The sequence below is a fragment of the Pygocentrus nattereri genome, chromosome 13, assembly GCF_015220715.1.
Source record: "Pygocentrus nattereri isolate fPygNat1 chromosome 13, fPygNat1.pri, whole genome shotgun sequence".
NCBI classification, from domain to species: Eukaryota; Metazoa; Chordata; class Actinopteri; order Characiformes; family Serrasalmidae; genus Pygocentrus; species Pygocentrus nattereri.
In genome coordinates, this window is record NC_051223.1 from 230794 (window position 1) to 250725 (window position 19932).

Consider the following 19932-nt stretch of genomic DNA (forward strand, 5'->3'; position numbering starts at 1 on the left):
TCACACAAATTCTAGCAGTGATGGGCAACGGGCACATTTTGAATTCTGTGTCTCCGCTTGTTCGGTTTACTCACGGCTCAGAAATTTTGGCTTGACACATTTTTAATTAATATGGCACCAAAACTTCACATCTCTGGAGCGTTTGTAAGGATGCACGTTTTGTCATCTGATTTAAGTCAAGTTTAACTTTAGTTTAAACTTCTCTGAAAACAGCAATCAAATTCGTCACTGATGTTCATACAGCTGACAAAAGGCAGGAGAGCACCACTGCACATAAGAGGAGTTTACAAATGAAAAAATACACAATACAAACTGCGCTAAAGACATTAGGATAATTAGGACAACTGCTTAAGGTACAACATAATTACTGCTACATATTTTGTGGAAAGACAAAAAAGCATCAAACTGTCAAGCAGCTGAACGGTTATTTTTACTATACAGTAAAAAAGGGGTTTTAGAACTTTAAGCATTTATTACTATATAACTATAATAGATGTATAGTATACAGTAGGTCCTCAGCGTTACGCAGCAGCCTTCTGACTCCTCTCAACGGCCATGCGCTCCAGTCTCTCAGTGTAGAAACCATTAAAGTCCAACCTGTAAAATACAAACAGCTAAAGCTGTGGCTGCAGACTCTTAAGGCATTACAGCTGTATTCATTTACAACTTAATAATGAAACTTTTCCCATGTGTCTTAAAGGCTCAACTACCTGTAGATGATGTTGATCATGCTGTGCTCACAGTCATTAGTGCTGTAGATGCTCAGCTTGTCCAACAGATCCAACAACAGCGTGCTGAAATTACTGTCAAACTTACTGATTGTGCCCTCAAAGCTGGAGTCTGACTGCAGGAAATCAACGTGCTCAGCCAAGAACTGCAAGATGGCAAAATTAAAAAGATAATTAGCCAACTCAATAATTGCTGTTTGTCTCTATGCAAGGATATGAATCATATAATCATACACTAGACTGAATCCTTACTGCGGCCTAAACTGACCTGATGGTCCGTTACTATTATTTTAATAATAATGACCGTCAGTCGTTTACCTTGGAGGTAAGTTTTTTCTTTTCAGCTTCCTCGGTGCGCTCACTTGGAGTCGGAGGGCCCTCCATGGTTCCATGTTCTAAAGTTAGACGGTTCATCTCAGAATCCATCCTCATGCTTTGGGTGAATCGCTGCAACAAAATCAAATCACTCTAATGTGAAAGTGAATAAAGCATGCAGACTTTTCCCGTGGTCCTGATATACTCTACAGATCTGTATCTACGCATCATTAGCTATTCCACCTTTACTCTGCTCATCAATAGTCATGACCCCCAGATTCACCACTGGGCAGTTATTATGTGCCTAGTGCAACATTCTCACCACTGCAGTGACACGGACATGGCGTGCACACAGCGGATCATGTACAGCATCTACAATCTATTTTGCAGCTGATTTCTGAGGAGATGAGATAGAAAAATAATCAATTTGCATAAGGAAGAGCAAAGTCAAAGGAAAATAAGTGAGAGTTCAAAAAACTTTTAAAAGATGAAGAGAAAATTTGACAAGGGTGCAAGACCCTGCAGCACCAAAACCGTAAACATCAGATGAAGAGAAGAAAATCAAGCTTCACTCTAAAAAAATATCCATGTGTTTGTCCCTCCTGTCTGTCAACACTACAGGTTTGAAGGGACGTGTAGCTGTCAAGAAGCCGTTACTGAAAAACAGAAACAGACCAAAAAGAAATGCAACGCGAAATCAAAAAAGAAGCTGATGTTCTCAGAACAACGGACTGCCCACCACAGAGCGCAGACCTCAACATCCTTAAATGTGTATCTGGACTGCGTGAAGCAGAAAGTGCAACCAACTTGTAAGACAACATCGGAAGTGTGGAAAAATATTCCTGTAGATTTCTTTGGAAGACTGGCAGCAAGAATGTAATACTGTAATAAAGGCATGGAATGGGCATTAAATACTAATACAATATATATTTAGTTATTGTAGCTTCTGCATAATTTTCTGTCAATTATGGTTTCTTGCGCAACAAAATCTATATGAATAGAACTACAAAGCACACCTACCATATGATAAGTGGACCTCATAAAATTAACAATTAAGTGCAATTAATAACACGCTTATCAAGATCATATTTTGTCATACTGTGGAGTATACTAAACAAATGCCTTAATAATTGGTCCTGTAAAAGCACCCATGCTTTCAAAAAACAAAGCAATGTAATGCAATTCCACCCCCTACCCCTCAAAACATGGCAGTGGTTTCCAACATGGTCCTCAGGCCATGTGGACCTTAATGAGGGCCCTGAGGACAGGGAAACATTGAAAACGGAGCAATACACGTTTATCAGTATCACAATCTGACAAACAACTTCTGCCATGTGCCAGGAAACACAACAAAACAATGTCTATAATCAGACCAAAACTGAGCTTGATGTGCTCTTTAACGATTCTGAAACGGCCTCTACGGCTACATTTACATCACATACATAATGTGACTTTAGATCTGATGCTTTCAATGGGATCTCTTCAAATCCGACCTGAGTCAATGCCATTTGTGCTCCTTGATTGGATAAGTATCCAGTAGGGGTGGGAATCTCTAGGCACATCACAATCGAGTCAATTACGATTCAAAGGGCTGTGATGCGATTATAAAACGATTATTGATGCATTATTGATGAATCACAGTGTGACAACTTGGAACTTTTAAAGCAAAGTATTTGTAATGATCCATAATGAATTTACTTCCAATATGCTTTATTAATAAAACAAATGAAAGTGGTGTGGCAATTGAACTGGAAAGCTCTCATTCACTGCTCTTGTTTGGAGCACCTGAGCCACTCATCTGCGATACAATGTGCAGTTACGGTGAAATAAGAGAGTGTCTAACTAAAAAAATTACGAAGATGAAGTCGGCTACTCTTTTGAGTTTTCTCGTTCCGCTTTAAATGGAACTGCACTTCAGCACTTCCAAGTTCCGCCCGCTGCGTTTCGTCAACATCACGCTATAAATTAAAATTTAGAAAATCGTTTTTTTTGACGTTTGTGAATCGATTCGGAATCATCCACATCCGCATTGCGATGTGTCTAAGAAACAACCCCCCCAGGATCCAGTTTGTGGCCATGTGATCTCAGATCAGAATTCATGTGCCCCCCAGTGCCAATGGCAGCAGAGCCAAACCTGAAGTCAATTCTTGCTTTAATAATGAACGGCTAAGGGTCAATTATCCTCACAGCAAAGGCCCTTAGCCCTGCTCCTGGTTTATTTACTGTTCATGACGCACGTGATTCATTAATGCGACATTATTGGCTTGAACGTAGCCTATGTCAATGACCTTGTGACCTCTGGCTGTTGTATTTCTCATTTACACACCTGCATGCAGTTGGTGAACATGACACAGACAGACATGAGCTTGGAGAAAATCTTCAGGAGCTCAGGGTTGGTCAGCATGCAGTCTTTCAGACAGTTATCCAAAAAACTGGTATGATGGCAAAGCACATCATCAATGTTGGAGGCCTGCAAAGAGAGAAAATGAGTGTTCTAACATTTCTCTTAAGGTTTCACCTTTTATTACGTTCTTGTTAAGAGAGTGTTAGTAAACGGTCACGCTGCTTTACAGAATAAACAGAATCTGATATTCTAATCTGTTCTCACCGATTTCAGGTTATTCTCCATGACGTGCCATGTGGGCTCCATGACTTCAAACATCATATAGTACTGGATGTTTTGCACAAAGTTTAGCATGCGCTGCCTGAGAGCGAATGCACCAGCAAACCTACATTTCAGGGACAGAAAGACAGTGAGATATTCAGACAGGAGGTAGACGGTAGCTCTTTTTATTAGCTCTATGGTTTAAACGATGATGAAATATTACCAGAAACTAACACTGAAACGATCTCCAACACTCTCCCTCATGATTAGAGTCAGATGGCGGTAAATCATTCACTAATTCCAAACTCTTTTCTGCCAAATGCAAAGACTCATGGGTGTAAATACTTTGCACTGCTTTAACTTACATTACTAATGGTGTACAGCGTAGAGTAGACGGTGTCGGAGTTAACAGGTGGTGTTGGATTCTTTTATTCCGAGATCCGATCCACCATTTCCTGCTAATACTAGCCTAACAGCGATACCCATCAATACTAATATGCCATCTCTGCCAGCTATAATTTACTGGTTGTTGATATTGTTTAGTGACACTCTATAATTGGTCTTAAGCTAAAGTGGAATTGTGAGGTAATTTACCACAATACTGATATTATGCGTTACCCACCCTCCCTCTGGGGTTTTATCTTACCACTTAGCAGAGTGCAAGGAGTACTGTTTGGCTGACTTGTTGCTGATCCACACATTGCACAGCAGCCTCTCAACATGCTTGCAGTAAAATAGGTGCCTGAAGAGCATCTGGTATCTTGTTAGAGCCTTCCTGGAATAATACTTCTGATCTTAGTATCTAGTCAGCCTGACAGTTCAAAACAAAACCAATGATCTCCAACACAGCAGGCAGTTGGAAACCACAGCTTATAAAACTGATTACCTGTTGATTATTAGTGACAGTGGCCATTTGACAATGTAGTCAAAAGAGAAAGCTTCCAGGCCACTGAGAGCCACATCAGTGGGGTCGGCATTGATAATGGCCTTTTCCTGCTTTGTCTCTATGGCCAGCACCCGCAACAGCTGAGTAATGACATCGTGGGGCATAAGGTCGATCTGGAGAACATCAGGAACATTTCAAAGCATTATCACCTCGAACAGGTACCAAAATGGACTAATAATCAGACTGTTAATGGCAGTACATGGCTTCCATGGCACATAAAAGCCTTGAAATAATTTTTATAGCTAATAACTAATGATGCTGGAAGGAATATTAAATTACTTAAAATTGGTTTAGGTAGACCTTTAGGCAGAAACAAATATCTTTAAGTAGTGCACCTTTAGATCATCTTTAAAGGGGTCTGTGTTGGCTGTGCTCATTCTCAGAGCTAGCTCCAGCAAAGCCTCTAACCGAGGAGGAATGATGTCATCTACAGGCTTCTTCAGCTCCTCTTCCGTCAGGTCCATGAAGTGCACAAAGAAGTCTCCCTTGTCCATTAAAAAATAGTGTTTGATGGACCTAAATACACGAATTAAACAAAGTTATGTGAAGCCACCAGTTGTTTACACTAAGCTGAAACAACTGGTGTAGGTCTCACATGCAGATGAAGCCTAAGCCTAGGCTAGAAAAGGATTTTCTACAGTGACTCACTGCTGGCACTGCAATTTAGGCATGATTAAGCTTAATCTATGTCCCCAAAACTGGCCTCAGATGTACTAATACATTAACACAATATTAATACAACAATACAATTATCAGTACACAGAAAGTTTACCGCAGTCGTGACACCAGCTCCTTCTCCTCCATAAGAAAGTCCAGAAGGACTTTACTGGCATAGTTGTAGGCTTTTTCAATTTGTTCCACATATGCTCTCTCTTTTAACGTGTAGAGAACCTCTTTAGCATCTGGACAAGTCACATCACGTCCACATTCCCTTACAACATTCAAGTACTTTCCTGAGAAAGTATAATACAAACAAACAAACAAAAAACCCACAACACACTGATTAAGATTCCTTGCTGAGAAAGAGAGAAACGGTGAAAAAGCTATTCAGCATGTTTTAATGTGAAATGGTTAATTGTACTACTTCACAACAAACAGAGAAAAACATTTTCTTATTGTAAAACAATAAATATTCATAGCCATTTACAGTTATACGTCTTCAGAAAGCCTTCAGAGATCTGGTTCCTCTCACCGCTGGGTGAACAGCTCGGTAAGTGGTGTTGTATCAGTATCAGCTCCAATACTGGCACTTAAATACACCACTGAAATCAGCAGTGACGCCTGCTGCGTTATGTTTACATGCTAGGAAATGGAGCTTAACCGCTTTGAAATACTTTGTTTACATTTTAATCATTTGAATACAGACATTCTCACCTGTGCTGAGTATTTTATCTGCCATTTTTTGAAGGAAAGATGGGATTTTGTGCTGCACAATGGTGTATCTTTGATCCCAATATTTATCATTATAATCCTCCTGGATCTTCTCCTTCTGAAGCTCATGTTCTTCAACCATGAATTCACTACCCAAACAAGAAGATATGATTTAGCACTCTCTCATATTAAAGTATATTTCAAACACTGCTAAAATAAGAACTGATGCTCCAGCAGGCCTCCTCAGCAGGTGGAGACAAACATAAATAATAGATAAAACAGTGATACAATTTCAATAAGCGGGATTAATAATTACACCAACCACAAGGAAATCGTACAGTGGATATCATAAGTACATATCGGCTATAAAAAATTCCAATATTTTCCGTACCTGTATGGATCTTTGATAATTCCCCGGTAGATCCACTTCTCCAGGATTTCAAAGTACGGAACGCTGGCTGCTTTGGTGAGATAGAGGCACAACTCTTGGGCCTGGCTGTCCCCAGTGTAGTTGAAGGTGCGGTCGTGAAGCAGACTTAATGTTGAGCCCCCCATGCATTCGCCTTTCTCTACTGAAGTGGCTGCAGGACAGAATAAAAGGAGGATGTCCATAAGCTAGTTGAGTATGTCAAACATATCAGCCTAAATACAGATGGCACAACACGCATTATTTCCAAAAGCGAGACTTACAGTTCGAAAATGTCTCACGAGCTCATTTTAAGAATGACTTTCCATATTTGAAGGTCAAATGTTAAAATACAAATGGTGAAAACTGCCAAGTTACTGCTAAACTACTAAAAGTAGTTCTTTGTTCACAAATATACATCATTTTCTCCTCACCTCAAATGTCATCAATCAGCCAAAATATGTTACTCTATAAAAATGGACTAAAGTACAGACTGCCCCTACTACCATTTCCAGGTATGCATTGAACTTTTGCCCAGTTTGTCCACTAACAGCTCATCAAAATGCGTCTGTGTTTGAGATTAATCACTCAAAGCAAGACTGAGGAAATTGTGATAAGCTAAACTAGCGTTGTAGCTCCAGTAGAAAACATCAGACACAAAACATGTCTTTGCTGATTGAGTAGATTGCCACTAATCATCAATTTAATGATAAAACACAGGCATACCAATGGAGGCCAGGACCTCAATGGTGCGCATGGTGGGCTGGATGTAGAACCAAAGCTTCTGCAGGGAGAGCATGCCCCGTCTGTGCAGGTGTTCCAGCTGGGTCACCAGAATGAGATACTCCTTCATTAAAGTCCTCATGGCAGCAGTGAGTGCGTGGTTCACCTGACCATACTCAAAGGAAGATTTCTCCTCAGTGAACCTGAAAGGCAATTCAGGCACAAGACTGAACAACAGAGCTTAACTTGAGATAATACACTTTCAAAGGTAATTTGAACACTATAGAATGCGTTTTAGTTAGTTATTAGAGATGCAATGTCATATGTAAAGCCAGCAATGATTTTAATTATCATTTGCTTACTGAAAAAATTAAGTCTAAACCTCAAGACGTTTCTTGAGTCAGAGGATGACACACCTCTGCTGTAATACTGAGCATTGCCTAAATCAATGTTTTATCACCTGAACACACAAATCTCCTAAATGTTCAAGAGTCCCCAAAAACATTACCGGCTGCACCTGCTTAAACAATAAATAAATTATGTTTTTTATTTTAGAAACATGTAAGCTAACTTTATATTGGTATGATTCAGTAGTTTTTGCCATAGATTTTAATGTAACGCGTGTTTAGAGCTTAGAGACGGGCAATATAACTTTCACTGCGATAATCAATACGCTTGTTTCAGCATAATGTGGAGATCATCAGTACTCAAAGAACAAAGAGTTTCTGATCCTAGAAAGCTTCTTCTTCACATAATAAAATTGATAAAGCTTAAACATAAAGAAACATTTTAAAAATCCACAAGCATCCACCTCCCGCTGCTACTTAATGCTCTAAAGCCAGACACCATACCAGGGCTGATTCAGATCATGGACCGCGACGGACTGCAACACAACTACAATTACCACTGCGTATTTCAAACCCACGGACAGCAGGACATTTAAATCACCCACCTTCACTGACAATTGTGCTGAAGGGAAACTATCTGTGACTGGAGGCTCATCTACTAACCGTGTGATAGTAGAGTAACACGACGCCACTGGCAGAATACGGTTCACAAGCTCCTTAACAGACATGTCCAGAGAAGGGTCTACTATAAAAGAGCGACTCTGCCTGCCAAGCACAGGCTGGGCTGTGACGTCTCTTCCATCCACACCAATGAGCACATACAGCAAGTCTTCAACCAGAGCCTGCTCCTGGACAGGCAGCGGCATTGTTCCTGTGAACACATCAGAATTAAGGATTGTGAATTTCCAATATTTTAATAATTACATGGAGGAACAAACAAAATGATACAAAAACAACAATAATAACAAGGCTATGTAGAGAACAGATACCTTCATTCTGATAAGAGTTCTAATCAAAGCTTGCTTAAACATTACCCGCACGAATTACACGGCTTATGAGGCTTGTCCCACCTACACAGCTCTACTGTACTGTGTTCCCCCACTTTATCAGTTTATCAGCCCGAGTGAGAAAAACTAAACGCCAAGTGAAATCTATAACACGTGTAAACTACCAAGAACAGAGGTAAATCATCAGGATCACATTCAAAATTAAACTATATTTCCAAAAGTATTCACTCCCCCTTCCAAATCACTGAATCCAGGTGTTCCAGTCACTTCCGTGGCCACAGGTGTATGAAGCCGAGCCCCTAGGCCTGCAGACTGCTTCTACAGACATTAGTGAAAGAATGGGTCGCTCTCAGGAGCTCAGTGAATTCCAGCGTGGTGCCGTGATCGGACGCCACCTGTGCAGCAAGTCCAGTCGTGAAATTTCCTCACTACTAAATATTCCACAGTCAACTGTCAGTGGGATTATAACAAAGTGGAAGCGATTGGGAACGACAGCAGCTCAGCCACGAAGTGGTCGGCCACGTAAAATGACAGAGCGGTCAGCGGATGCTGAGGGGCATAGTGCGCAGAGGTCACCAACTTTCTGCAGAGTCAATCACTACAGACCTCCAAACTTCATGTGGCCTTCAGATCAGCTCAAGAACAGCGTAGAGAGCTTCATGGAATGGGTTTCCATGGCCGAGCAGCTGCATCCAAGCCTTACATCACCAAGCGCAATGCAAAGCGTGGAATGCAGTGGAGTAAAGCGCCGCCACTGGACTCTAGAGCAGTGGAGACGAGTTCTCTGGAGTGACCAATCACGCTTCTCCATCTGGAAATCCGATGGACGAGTCTGGGTTTGGCGGTTGCCAGGAGACGGTACTTGTCTGACTGCATTGTGCCGAGTGTAAAGTTTGGTGGAGGGGGGATCATGGTGTGGGGGTGTTTTTCAGGAGTTGGGCTCGGCCCCTTAGTTCCAGTGAAAGGAACTCTTAAAGCTTCAGCACCAAGAGATTCTGGACAATTTCACACTCCCAACTTTGTGGGAACAGTTTGGGGACTCAATTGTGTCTCAATTCAGGGGCTCCGTCCTTCAGAATGGCTAATGATACAAATGTTTTTAAAAAAAAAAACAACCCTAATCCGTAGCTGGAGGTAAAGCATCTCCAGCTCTAATCAATTACAAAATAAACCATCTTTAAATAACTTTAAAATAACTTGACAACAGCAGTGTTTCGCGTCACAATGGTAAGCGTGGGAACAGCGATGCTGTAACAAAAGCTGAAAATCCGTCGAGCAGACCGTCTCAGTTCAGTTCAGCGGTCTATGAAGGCCATTCAGACCTGCGAATCCAGCCCATGAACTGGGAAACTGGGACACACTGGTAGACTTGACGGTCCTTTCAATGTAGTGCCAGACTTGGCTAAATCCTTGTCTGGAATACTTGACCCCCAAAGTTCCTGAGCTTACCAATTGCCACCACTGGATCCCCCATTGGCGTAGGGCTGGTGATAAAGTCTCCGATCAATGCCGGTCTATCATACACCCAGTTTGGAAACACCGGAATAGGCTGTGTGGGATTCTTCTTGTTATGTCTGTCTCTTAGCATCTTACGAATAACTTCAGCAGACTGTAAAAGAAATTCTAAGTTTAGTCCCTGCAATTTAACATGATGTGTCTTCTGTATGGATCAGGAATGGCTTTATTTTTAGGGAGGACTGTTAAGTAAATACCTGTGGAACACTGGCACTGGCCGTAACATTCCCAAGCTTCTTCCGCAGCTCCTCCAACTCTTGCATTGACATCTTGGTACTGGTTGCAGGAATACTGAAGGATGTTGTGCTGCTTGATGTTGCGTTTGCAGACATCTCTGATCTCTCCTTGGCAATCTGTTGCAGACATTTCAGAGTCTGGAGAAAAAAAGCACATAATCCAGGTTGGCAGCAATACGACAATCCAACTAGTCCTCATGTGTAAATTAATGATAATCTCAAGCTAAAGTTATTTACTCAGGGCACCTCTTTATCTTCAGTGAGCTTTGAAAGGAGATAAACCAGGGGGTCCAAGTTGCGTGCATTTTTTGACTTCAGCTCGTCGTATTTCCTCAAAAAGTCTTCTGGTGTTTTAGAGTGCTCTGCAATCTTAACCTGTAAGACACAGGGATGCAACCGTGAAATGTGAAATTGTAACGTAATGCAAAAAGACATTCTATAATAACGTCATCTAATGCAGCTGCATCAACATCAAACATCACGTTCAACAAGCCATGCCAGCATTAGCGCTTAACAATAACATGATTAGTCATCACTTCCTCTATTCACATTTTGATCTATATATTGTAAGAATACCAAACTCTAATCCTGGTAAAAAGAGTGTGGTTTCTTTTTTTTTTAGCTCTGAACAAGAACCGCACATCTGCCTCTTATTATTGCTACACAGGCCTTGCCACACTGATAATGCAGAATAGGCCAAATCTCACTGTTTTAGAGTTTATTCATCCCTGGCCCAGAACTGCGTGAAAACTCTTTATTACTAAACCAGTGATTGTTGACATTCTCATTTATTTGTAAACTTTATAATAAGCCATAAAGCAAATCAAGCAAATGCCCTGAGCTGCTGAACAAAATCAACTGTCTCCCACAGCTACCAGACAGATGTACAGGTACAGCTGGACAACAACACCAGCCGGAGCTTCTTTATGTACCAAAATGAACACAAACACACATCAGAAGAATAAGGGCATGTATGAAATCTCTCTAGGCTGCCATCACCTGTGACTGCTGCTGCCACTGCAACAGACAACCTGAGGATCATGGGAAAAGTGGGTCACTCAGCACTTCACACTGATCCTTCTGTTACCCACCTTTTGCAATTAATGCAAATTAGAAACACAATAAGTGTAACTTAGCAGTGAAATGTGTTTTGCTGTATTTTTCCTGAGTGTTATCATTTTTAGCCTCTGGGTTTGTCCTGCGCCGCCAACTAACCCGAGACACTAATATCACTAATATCCTAATATCACTAATATCAGCGGACAGCGCCCATTTCACTGCACGTATCGATCCCTACCTTGGCACTGTGCGCAGACACTGTAGTGGTGACATACGAGGTCCTGTTCTTCTGCAGCAGATCGATGTAAACCTCGGCCCCGTCGCCTCCGCGGACATGGAGGAGGCTGAGCAGCTCGTTCACGTCGTGATGGATCCTGAATTCACTCATGGCCTCGAATCACAGACACCGGCGCATCAGAGCAATTCCACGGGGTTCGCGGCCAGGTAACAGGCCAGGTAACAGGCCAGGTAACAGGCCAGGTAACAGGCCAGGCGCTGGGGTAAAACGAAGCCGCTTCTCCAGCTGCCGGGGGGTTTAGCTGTGTGTGACCGGCCCTCCACCCAGATAGCCTGGCTAGCCGCTTAGCATTAGCGCGCTAGCTGCCGCTCACGGCGGCTCTTCTGAACTGCTAAACGCAGAAAGCCTCGTATTCACGGCTGAGACGCTCTGGAGACGCTCGCCCCGCCAGACTGCTCACATAAACGCTGGGAGGGTAGCCGGCATTACCACACGGGCACTCCAACGCGAAGCCGGAGACTAGCAGCTCTTTCCCTCAGAAGGACCCGCCAAAACACCAGCACTACAAAATAAAAGTCTTTCAGCCGCTGCCGGGCTGGCGAGTGCGCTCAGCGCAGCAGGGAAAACCAGGAAGATGCGCAGGAAGGAGAAGGAGGATGAGGCGATGAGGCGAGGAGATGAGGCGCTGAGGAGATGAGGCACTGAGGAGATGAGATGAGGCGATGTTGAGATGAGGACGAGGAGATGAGGCGCTGAGGAGATGAGATGAGGAGATGAGGCACTGAGGAGATGAGATGAGGAGATGAGATGAGGAGATGAGATGAGGAGATGAGGTGTTGAGATGAGGAGATGAGGCGATGAGGAGATGAGGAGATGAGATGAGGCGCTGAGGAGATGAGATGAGGAGATGAGGCACTGAGGAGATGAGATGAGGAGATGAGATGAGGAGATGAGATGAGGAGATGAGGTGTTGAGATGAGGAGATGAGGAGATGAGATGAGGAGATGAGGCGTTGAGATGAGGAGATGAGGCGATGAGGAGATGAGATGAGATGAGGCAATGAGATGAGGCGATGAGGACGAGGAGATGAGGACATGAGGCGATGAGGAGATGAGATGAGGCGATGGGATGAGGAGATGAGGCGTTGAGATGAGGCGATGAGGAGATGATGAGATGAGATGAGGCGATGAGATGAGGCGATGAGGACGAGGAGATGAGGCGATGAGGACGAGGAGATGAGGACATGAGGCGATGAGGAGATGAGATGAGGCGATGGGATGAGGAGATGAGGCGTTGAGATGAGGCGATGAGGAGATGATGAGATGAGATGAGGCGATGAGGAGATGATGAGATGAGATGAGGCGATGAGATGAGATGTTATAAGGATGTGAGGATGTTATGAGGATGTGTTATAAACCACCTTTGTGCTATGAAGTGTCTATATACTATGGCGAGGCAAGTTTATTACCACCTCCTCGTTTCTACGCTCATCCATTTTATTAGCTTTATTATATTTACAATATCGGTGCACTTTGTTGTTTCTCAATAACAGACTGTAGTCCGGCTGTTTACTTTGATTAGCCCCCTTTCGCCCTGTTTTTCAGTTGTCAGGACCACCACAGAGCAGGTATTATTTGGGTGGTGCAGTGACACTGACATGGTGGTAGTGTGTTAGTGTGTGTTGTGCTGGTACAAGCGGATCATACACAGCAGTGCTGCTGGAGTTTTGAAACATCTGTGTTTCTTTAGTAAAGCAAAAAGATTTATTTAGAACTGCCAAAGAACCCTTTGCATGATTAAAGGGTTCTGTGCACTATGAAATGGTTCTTCAGTCAGATGGAGAATGGTGCTGTAGCTGCTTCTATATAGAACCTTTTTGAAAACAGTTCTATATAGCACCCAAGAGTGTTCTTCTACTGTCATGATGTCAAGCTTGTAACAGTAGAAGAACCCTTTTTTGTGCTGTATAGAACCTTTTTGAAAAAGAACCGTTCTCCTTCAATGTGAAGAACCTATTTACGATGCAAAGAACGCTTCAGTCCTGTAAAGTGTTCATAGATCTTTATAGAACCATTTTCTTTACTACAGAACCCTTGAAGAACCATATTTTTAAGTGTGTATGGTTCATATACAATACACTCTAAATCAATCTGAAGAACCATTCAAAGACCAATTTAAGCATGAAATAGAGAAGTCATGGTTCTAAGCAGAACCGTTCCCTTTACTAACTCTTAAATAACCATTGTTCTAAAGAGCGTAAGCTATAAAATGTCTTTATACTATGAGCTCTATTTATAACTCTCTGTGTTATAAACTGTCTTTTTTAATGTGAATTCTCTTTAACCACTCTGTGTTTTTATACCATTAACTGTACACTATAAACTATGCTATGGCCCAGCTATGGGTAATCTGAGGTTGAAGGATGAATGACGTGCCATGGTGTTTGTCAGAAGAGTAACGTATATAACATGTATATAACAGCAATGTCCGCCCGTTTTCCTGACTTCTGTTAAGTTCTCTAAAATATGTCATTATGTCGTGGTGTGGCAGTCACACTCTTGTGCAGGCTCTTGTTATTGTGAACGGCAGCATCAGGTTGCATGTCAGTGCTGAACTGTGAATGAGCACAGAGCAGTGTGTGTCTCAGGGCCCAGTGCGTCTCTTGAAAAGATCTGTTATTCGTTTTAAACCATTGTACCAAAACCTGAATGCTGCATCGGTGAGTGACGGTGAGAAAAGCGCTTTTGCAGCAATTGGAAGAGGGCAAAGCTTGTCTGCGCTTAAAGTGGGTCCTAAACTGGGGCCATATTTAAAGCGAGCTCCTCGTGATGGGGTTGTTTGTAAGGCGCTGTTTACTGTGTGGTAATGAGGCAGAATGTTGTTCCATTTCTGGCCACAGCAATGCACCTCCCTCACGTACGAGACCCAGTATGTTCATTTATGAATATTAGCTGCCCAATAATACTGTATGAAATTTGGCAGAGCCAAGCCTCTATCTTCTTTCTGTCTCTCCAGATAGGCCTTCCTTATCCACAGGATAGTCTTATTCCAGATAAAAGACAAACTGCTCCTTAACATCAAGGCTTAACCTGTGAGAGTGAGTCTCACCAAAACTATATGAAAGCATAAGGTGTTGCAGCTAAACATAGCGTCAGAGTAACCATCCAAGTAGTGTCCAGTACGCCGCTATATGGGCGTGGAGCTTCACCGAACGTATCTTATCATGCTTTGCATTTCAGGTTCTTCATAATGAAGTTGAAGAAAATGACCTTTTGATGGCAGCTGATTCTGGTTTTGTCACTATTCTCATCCTGCTGGATCTCAGCGCAGCATTTGATACTATTTCTCATGATATCCTTCTGAACAGATTAGCATCCATCGGTATTAGTCAAACTCCGCTTGCATGGTTTAGTTCATATCTTTCTGGCCGCACTCAGTTTCTTCAGTTTAAATCTTCCGTACTAGGGCCCCTTTTATTTATTATTTATTTGCTCCCCCTTGGCTACATATTTCGCAAATATAATATCAATTTTCATTGTTATGCTGATGACACCCAGCTCTACATTTCCTCTAAACCTACTTCATCTCTACCACCTTCCTCCATTTCGCACTGTCTGATGGAAATTCAGTCATGGTTTTCCTTTAATTTTCTTAAACTCAATAGTAAGAAAACAGAAGTTTTACTTGTTGGCACTCCTTCCACTTTAACCAAATCTCCGAATTTTCCCATTATTATTGATAATTCTCATGTATATCCTTCCCCTCAGGTAAAGAGTCTGGGTGTCATACTTGATAGTACGCTTTCTTTTTCATCTCATATTAATTCTATCACCCGTTCTGCCTACTTTCACTTGCGTAACATTAACCGACTTCGTCCCTTTCTTACTTCTCATGCTGCTGCTGTCCTTGTCCATAGCCTTATCACATCCAAGTTAGATTACTGCAACTCTCTTCTGTTTGGTCTCCCGAATAAGACTCTCCACAAACTGAAACTTCTCCAGAACTCTGCTGCCCGGGTCATTACTCGTACTCCACCCAGAAAACACATCACCCCGGTTCTGCAACAGCTCCACTGGTTACCCATTGAAGCTAGAATTAATTTTAAAATTTTAACTCTCACATTCAAATCCATTCATAACCTTGCTCCTCCTTACCTGTCTGAACTGTTACACATCTCTACTCCGTCCCGTTCCCTCAGATCCTCATCCTCCACCCATCTTTTTGTTCCTTCTGCCCGTCTTGTTACTATGGGCAACAGAGCCTTTAGTCGCTGTGCCCCTCAGCTTTGGAATTCCCTCCCCCCAGTTATTAGGAATGCAGAATCTCTTCTCTCTTTTAAATCTCTATTGAAAACATACCTGTTTAAGCAAGCATATTCTCTTTAAACTGGTTTGTTGTTTTACCGTGACTCTTTTAGTGTTGTTTTATTTTGACGTATTCAAATGATTGTTGACTCACATGTATTATTATTGTTGCTTTTTCCTGTTTTGTAAGGTGACCTTGGGTTTTTGAAAGGCGCCATGAAATAAAATGTATTATTATTATTATTATTGGCCTATTTAGGGTCCTTAAAGGAAGCTTGTCTAGGCTGAGCATCTTCTTCAGAATCTGAGATATAAAGTCAGTCAGGCGCTTAATCCTCTGGCCTCCTCAAACCATCCTGAACAATGTGTGCAGTGTTGCAGGGCACATGCTGAGAGAATCACTGGGGGGAAACATTGTGATGGAGGGGTGTACCTGGTCCACAGGTTTAACTCTTGTGTGGTAGAAGTAGCAACATGACATCACGCCATCCAGTGGGTACAAAACACAGCAGTATGTTAATGTTTTGTTTACTAACCTGCCAAAATCGTGTGCTTTATTAAGATTAGTACACAGTGTATTAGTTGTATCCGGCACCATTAGTCACATGACGCTTTGTTGAATATAAGTTAACACATCCTTTACAAAGAACGCACCTCTGCACATGTTATTGCACAGTTACTGTTTACTTGATGAGTTGAACATACTGGAGAAAAAAATAACACATACAATGTGTCCTGTGCAAAAGTAAAGGCACATTTGATATTTTCTATGTCATTTTTTCCAATATGTTATGCGCAACATATAAATAAAATTGTCAAAACAATGCCACATTTAAATGTATTAATTTCTGACATTTGTAAATAAACGTGACTCTTGCGTATGACTGCGCTTTTGAGTTCAGCATAAGTGAGTCAGCAGGTGAAATGCTGCATTGCTCTTGGACTGTAAGAGGTCTAACAAATGTAGCTATTATAAAGAATTACCATGATGGTGTTTGTTATTCAGCAGTTTCACTGGCCTCATGTTCATAGGCTGAACTGCATTTAGACGTTGGAGCCACCTGCCCGCCCCGCTCACCCTCCTGATGAACACTGTTTTTCCTTATCATCAGCTGCAGTTCCAAAAACTTGTTTTATGAAAATTGGTTACAGAGATACAGTGACCTGGACGTAAACTCCTGACATGTTTTAAATTGAACTGAATTTGCTTAGTTCATCCTATTAGTGTTCAGCACTGTTTTAAAGGTTAAATGAACTGTATTAAAGGGGAATAAAATGTCTGCATAATTCTACCAATTCAGTCATTTACAGTGGTTTGATGTGAAGCGGTTCATTATAGAGGAACTTATAGACTCAGTGGTGCTGAAATGAATCATGTGTCGGGAATGCTTACAATGCAAATATAGAAATTGAATATTCATATACTCAAAACATTTGCAAAACATCTTATTTGCAAGCATTGTATTTGCTGTCTGTGAGGAAGCTTTTAAAAACTCCTCAGACGTCTGGTTCCTTCTGGTTTCTCCACAATGACTCTTTGAAATCTGTGACTCCACCAACTTTCCAAAATGTCTGCATTATTAAACGGTTAAGATGTAAACAAAGTCATTCAGAGCAGTTGGATGTGAACAGATCTGTTGCAGAGCAACTTACTGAGTCACCTCTAAAAGCTCCCTTTTAAAGGTTATTACTTGGCATTCGTATGGATATGCTTCCTGATGATTCCCGACAGTTACAGGGGAGGCTTTTGATGTAAAACAGAACTTTCAGTCCATTAATGGTGGAAATCTATGTGTAGAAAGTTGCACGCAAAATAGTCTCCAAAGAACGTTTTTCAGATGAAACAGTTGCACTCAGTATTAGAGAAACTCGTGACACGTTAGTGAAGGTCCACTAACACTAAACAAAAGAACTGTGTTGTCCTGAAGTAACCGGTTTATGTAAAATGGACAAAAAATAATAATCAATGAAATATTTAAATGAATGAAACCCGTTTACACGGATCCAAAGACAATTCAATTCCAATGGAGCTCAAAAGAATTGCATTAAAACATTTCCATAGACATCAAGAGCTGGACTTTGATCTGAGGCAAACTCCTGACAAACTGTGTTTACATCTCAACCACTGAATTATGAGTTCCCCTTTAATTATGCAGACATTTAATACTCCGCTACGTCCAGACCCTTCATCCCAAGCGTCACACGGTCACTTCCACAGCCGTTCTTGCTCTACGAGCTCCTGGCCTTTACGAACAGACTGGTCACTCTCTCTCTGTAGCTGGCGGTCAGTCTCCGGGCGGAGCGCCTGAGCTCGCCCACGAAGCAGTAGCACAGCGGATTGAGCGCAGAATTGGTCAGTCCGAGCCACTGCGCGAACGGCCGGCCCTGCAGGATCCATTCGTGCTCCACGCGCTCCGGCACGCGCCAACTGTCCTCGGGCATGTGGAAGTCGAGCCAGATGTCCACCACGTACAGAGGGAGCCACGAGAAGGTGAAGAGCAGCACGAGCGCCAGCACCATCTTGGCGATCCTCTTACGCGTCTCCAGGCGCGCGCCCGAGCGCGCGAAGCCAAATGCCCCGGGCTCGCCCTTGGCCCCCCAGAGCTTGCGCACGGTCAGCGAGCAGATGACGAGGTTGAAGAGCACGGGGAAAGCGTAGAGCGCGCAGAAGAGAAGGAAGTTGTAGCCCTGGCGCAGCCTGACCTCGGACCAGCGCTCCACGCACAGGGTCACGGAGCGCGCGCCGTCGGGAAGCTCGAGCGTGCGCGTCTCATTGGTGAAGAGCAGGGGCAGACACAGGCCGGACGACACGGCCCACACGGCGACGATGACGGCGCCCACGCGCGCTCCCGTGAAGGCGTGACGCGCGCGCAGCGGGCTGTGCACGCCGCAGTAGCGGCTGAGGCCCAGCGCGGCCAGGCTCAGCACGCTGGCCGCCACGGACACGGCCTGCACGAAGGGAACTGCGCGGCACAGCGGCTCACCGAAAGGCCAGGCGCGGTGCACGTGGTGGACCAGGTTGGCCGGCATGCACACGCACACCACCAGCGTGTCGCACGCAGCCAGGTTGGCCAGGAGGCGCCTGGTGGCCGACGACGCGCTCCTCATCTTCATCAGCTTTATCCTGCTCCTCCATCTCCTGCTGCCGAGCGCCAGCAGAGCTGTGACGTTCCCAGCCAGGCCCGTGATGAAGGAGGCCACGTACATGAGCGCGAGGAGGACGGTGCCCGGCTCGCGCCCGGAGAACAGGACGTCCACAGAAGGACGAAGAGGAAGGTGAGGAAGAGGAGGAGGAGGGCGAGGAGCGCGAGGAGCGCTGTTGTTGTGGCTGCTGGAGCTCCAGTGGGACGCGTTTACGAGAGCTGGGGGTCCAAACGTGACGAAGATGCTTGAGAAATTCATAATGTGCTCATTATTTCAGCCTCGTGTGCTCAAGTTACGGCGTTCTGGTCAAAAGCGAACGGCTACACCTTTTTATCCAAGGCGCTGTGGATAAACGCGTCTGAGGAAATAAACGCAGTTGCTGCGGATCCGATTAAAAGAAGAAGCTCAGTGATTTACTGACGAGAGCAAGTCAACCCGTTCCAGCCCGCCCTCGTGTCCTGCTCCATCACTAAAGTCTGTTCTTCCTCGCTGCGCTCCGCGGACCCGCTCGCGGGACGCGCTTTGGAGACTCACTGCTGATCCACGCAGGACAGCGCGGCGCTCACGCTTCCACGGCGTCCCGAAAGCCCCGCCCTCTCGCGCTACGATTGGCCGGTAGATTTCTGTGGGTGGAATAACGGCTACGTCATACACTGCGCTGTCTGCTGGATGGTGAGCTGGTTCTTCAAAGTGATGGATGACATGTTGTTTATGGTTCTACACAACATCAAACAGCGCTCTGATATTGTTACAGCTTGACATCACAACAATAGTGAAGCGCTCACTGCAATCGATTATGGTGCAATGATAACCAAAAGTACTCAGAGTGGTAAGAGGAGCGCTGTGCCAGAGAAAAGCTGAGTACTGTTTTTGGAGAGTGATGGAACCAGGACAGGGTTTAATTATAGACCTGAAAATCCATTGTCCTGAACCAAAATCAATTCTTCCAAACAAACGCTTGTATTTCAAAGTGTTATTCAAAAATAAA

The 19932-nt window shown here is 43.5% G+C and overlaps 2 protein-coding genes across 2 annotated transcripts; both read right to left on the reverse strand.

Annotated features, from left to right (window-relative positions):
* Positions 1-170: 170 nt before the first annotated feature.
* tubgcp2 (tubulin, gamma complex associated protein 2) lies at positions 171-12173 on the reverse strand. The gene is made up of 17 exons (XM_017684396.2): positions 11497-12173; positions 10446-10574; positions 10161-10337; positions 9898-10057; positions 8105-8312; positions 7098-7297; positions 6357-6546; positions 5969-6114; positions 5367-5547; positions 4930-5110; positions 4535-4707; positions 4295-4423; positions 3652-3772; positions 3370-3513; positions 1047-1175; positions 711-874; positions 171-597 (listed from the first exon to the last, which is right to left on the reverse strand). The coding sequence occupies exons 1-17, from the start codon at positions 11644-11646 to the stop codon at positions 522-524; spliced, it is 2658 nt and encodes an 885-aa protein (XP_017539885.1). The 5' UTR covers positions 11647-12173; the 3' UTR covers positions 171-521.
* A 4367-nt stretch (positions 12174-16540) lies between these two features.
* LOC108412394 (gastrin/cholecystokinin type B receptor) lies at positions 16541-19460 on the reverse strand. Its single transcript, XM_017684380.2, has one exon. The coding sequence runs from the start codon at positions 19200-19202 to the stop codon at positions 18030-18032; it is 1173 nt and encodes a 390-aa protein (XP_017539869.1). The 5' UTR covers positions 19203-19460; the 3' UTR covers positions 16541-18029.
* Between the last annotated feature and the right edge of the window lie 472 nt (positions 19461-19932).